The sequence below is a fragment of the Cryptomeria japonica genome, chromosome 6, assembly GCF_030272615.1.
Source record: "Cryptomeria japonica chromosome 6, Sugi_1.0, whole genome shotgun sequence".
Classification (NCBI taxonomy): domain Eukaryota; kingdom Viridiplantae; phylum Streptophyta; class Pinopsida; order Cupressales; family Cupressaceae; genus Cryptomeria; species Cryptomeria japonica.
Genome location: NC_081410.1, coordinates 480,421,980 through 480,425,875, shown reverse-complemented (window position 1 = coordinate 480,425,875; position 3,896 = coordinate 480,421,980). Strand labels below are relative to the sequence as shown.

The 3,896-nt window shown below is 35.8% G+C and overlaps 1 protein-coding gene across 1 annotated transcript; it reads left to right on the top strand.

Annotated features, from left to right (window-relative positions):
- Window positions 1-2,476: 2,476 nt before the first annotated feature.
- On the top strand, window positions 2,477-3,463 carry LOC131052759 (secreted RxLR effector protein 161-like). Its single transcript, XM_057987360.2, has 2 exons — window positions 2,477-3,181; window positions 3,410-3,463. Exons 1-2 carry the CDS (start codon window positions 2,477-2,479, stop codon window positions 3,461-3,463), a joined length of 759 nt encoding a protein of 252 aa, XP_057843343.2.
- Window positions 3,464-3,896: the final 433 nt, after the last annotated feature.

Here is a 3,896-nt window from a genome sequence, read left to right as displayed (position 1 = left end):
TTCCTAAAACTATCAGATGTTTCAAGTGTAATGATATTGATCATATTTCCAAGCAGTGTAGACAAAATAAATCAACTACAGAAAAGGTTTGGAGACCCAAACAAATTCAAAACATAGAACAATCCTTGCTTGTTCAAACTGCTTTTCTATCTAATAAGAAATCTTTATGGGTTGTTGATAGTGGTTGCTCTAACCACATGACAGGGGATAAAGACAAGTTCTTGAAACTTGAAGACTATGCTGGTGGTTGTGTAAAGTTTGGTGACAATTCTAGAATTCAAATAAAAGGTAGAGGGTCTTTGCTTCATAATGATGATACACCTCTTCATGATGTGTATTATGTAGAAGGTCTTAAACACAACTTGTTGAGTGTTAGTCAAATCTGTGATAGTGGATACAATGTCTCATTCAACTCACAAGGTTGTGCAATCAAAATCAAGTCTGGTAAAATAGTTGCAATAGGATTAAGGACACATGGCAATATATATAATCTTCTTGACTCATCAAATAATGAAAGAATGAAGGTATGTGTCTTATGGGTCAAATTGAAGACAACTGGTTGTGGCATAAATGTTTAGGTCACATAAATTTTGATAATCTGGTTAGAATCAATAAATATCAGAATGTAAGAGGACTACCAGTGCTCAGTAAACCAGAAAATGTTGTTTGTTTTGGGTGTATCGAAGGCAAACAAACAAAGGTAAGCTTCAAGTCAAAGGAAAATTCCTCTACTAAACCTTTACAACTAGTTCACACTGATCTATGTGGGCCTACTAGGACTAAGTCCATCAATGGTGAAAAATACTTCATGGTATTTGTTGATGACTACACAAGAATGGTTTGGGTAACTTTTCTCAAACACAAATCAGAAGCCTTTGAAAGGTTCAAAATCTTTTGTAAAATGGTAGAGAGAGAATCAGAGTTCAAACTTAAATGTTTCCATTCAGATAAAGGAGGAGAGTTTACCTCTCAAGAATTCATTGAGTATTGTGAAAATCATGGCATAAAAAGACAGTATGCAGCCATTAGAACACCCCAACAAAATGGGGTAGTTGAACAGAAAAATAGAACTGTCAAGGAAATGGCTAGAACTATGTTAGATTAAGCCAAGTTACCTGATAGATTTTGGAAAGAAGCTGTTCATACAGTTGTCTATATCTTAAACAGGGTACAAATCAGAGTAAAATCTAATTTCACTCCCTATGAACTGTGGTATGGCCATTCTACAACTATCAAGTACTTTAAAATTTTTGGTTGCAAATGTTTTATTAGAAAGGATGATGAAAATTTGGGTAGTTTTCAGTCTAAATTAGATGAGGGTATCTTTTTAGGTTACTCTACACAAAGTAAAGCATATAAATGCTTCAATTTAAAGTTGCATAAGATTGTTGAAACTATAAATGTTACATTTGATGAGAAGGTGTTTCTAGATGATAATCATGTGCAGGATGTTGAAGAGGAGCATACAATAGCACTTGATAGATCTCCTGAATCTGCTAGAGCAGATAATTTTCAACAGGAGAATGCATCAAGTTCTAAAGTAGTGATTCCTCAAAATACACCCTCTAGGATTATTACAAAGAGACATCCTCAAAATTTGATTATTGGGGATAAAGATGCAAGAATACTAACCAGAAGAAAAGCTAAGTTTGAGGAACAAGCTCATATTGCTGAGCATTTTTGTTTGATAACTGAATTTGAGCCTAAAACTGTAAATGATGCATTAAATGATAATTGTTGGTTGAAGGCAATGCAGGATGAAATCAATCAGATTGAGAAAAATAAGACTTGGGAGTTAGTCCCAAGACCAGATAATAAAAATATAATTGGTGGCAAATGGATTTTCCAAAACAAGTTAGATGAAAGTGGCAAAGTGGTTCGAAATAAAGCATGCTTTGTGTGCAAAGGATATGCTCAACAAGAAGGTATAGACTTTGGAGAAACTTATGCTCCTGTTGCTCGTATGGAATCAATCAGAATTTTCTTAGCTTATTCATGTTTTAAAAATTTCAAAGTTTATCAAATGGACGTTAAAACTGCTTTCTTGAATGGCTATTTAGATGAAGAGGTTTATATGGAACAACCTAAAGGTTTTGTGTCAAAGGACAATTCTGACTTTGTCTACAGGTTGAAAAAGGCCTTATATGGTCTTAAGCAAGCTTCCAGAGCTTGGTATTCCCGGTTGGATGCACATTTAACAACCAATGGCTTCACTAGAGGTGGTGTTGACAACAATCTGTATGTCAAGGTTGAAGGTGATGATATCCTTGTGGTTGAGGTTTATGTAGATGATATTATCTTTGGTTGCAATAATGATGCATTATCCAAGAAATTTTCTACTATCATGGAATCTGAATTTGAGATGTCAATGTTAGGAGAATTAACATTTTTTCTTGGGCTTCAAGTTTCATAGCTGGAGCAAGGCATATTTTTGTCACAAACCAAGTATGCCAAAGAGATGCTAAAAAGGTTTCAGATGGATGACTGTCATCCAGCTAGCACCCCCATGATGATAGGTTGTAAGTTATCTAAAACTGATGATTCTCCTGATGTTAATCAATCAGAATATAGATCAATGATTGGTAGCTTACTGTATTTAACAGCCTCTAGGCCAGATTTAATGCAATCCGTTTGCATGGTGTCAAGATTTCAATCTGCCCCCAAACAGTCACATTTGATTGTGGTTAAACGAATTTTCAAGTATATACAAGGCACACTTGATTTTGGCCTACGGTATCCTCGCAATACTAATTTTACATTGATGGCTTTTACTGATGCGGATTGGGCTGGTTGTTTAGATGATAGAGGTAGCACCAGTGGCGCTGTATTTTACCTTGGTGATCGTCTTATTGCTTGGCACAGCAAAAAACAAGACTCAGTCTCCTTATCAACTGCAGAGGCTGAATATATTGCCGCCACTTCTTGCTACACTCAACTTTTGTGGATGGCACAACAGTTACTTGATATGGGTATCAAGGTTCCTAAGCCCATTTCTATTTTCTATGACAATACTAGTGCCATCAATTTGTCCAAGAACCCTGTACTGCACTCCAGGACCAAACATATTGCCATTAAGTTTCACTTTCTACAAGAAAAAGTGCTTGCTAATGAAGTTCAGCTTCTGCATGTGCCTACACAAGCACAAGTAGCTGACATTTTCACTAAAGCATTGCCTAAGGAGGTATTTGAAAGATTTAGAGAATGATTGGGAGTTATCTCTCAACCTCTTATTGCTTGAATTTTGTGCACAGGTTAAGGGGGAGCTTGGAACTTTCACAGTAGCATTTGTTTTGCTTCCCTTGGATATGTGATGTTGTGCATTTTCTTCTTGTTCCCCTATGTCCTTGAGACAAAAAGGGGGAGTATTCATCATTAGTCTGGTCTTATTGATTCATCTCTGTGATTACAGCTGGTTATATCTGTGGTTACAGTTGGTTATATTGATTCCTTTATGTGGTTATAGTGATTCATTTATGTCATTGGATAATGATTTGTGGTTATAGCTGGTTATATTGATTCCTTTATGTGGTTACAATGATTCATTTACGTCATTGGATAATGATTTGTGGTTACAATGATTCATTTCTTCACAAACAATGGTTACAGTGATTACATCTTTTATAGCGGTATTGACAATTTTACTTACTTCTTTTTCAGCAGTACCGTGGTCACAATGATGGCTTGTTTTTCCATCAAGGACAAAGGGGGAGTTTGTTGCCCTTTTTTTTTGCTTGTCCTTGATGAAAAAAGTGTTCATTGTTTTGTGCACGCACTTTTTGTCTTGGCATGTGACTTTGACAGCAGTCAAACACTTTATTCATTTTGATGACATGGTAATCCACTCAAGCACTTAATGATGAGTTAGTGGCAATCCATGTGGGCAATGACACTTGAAA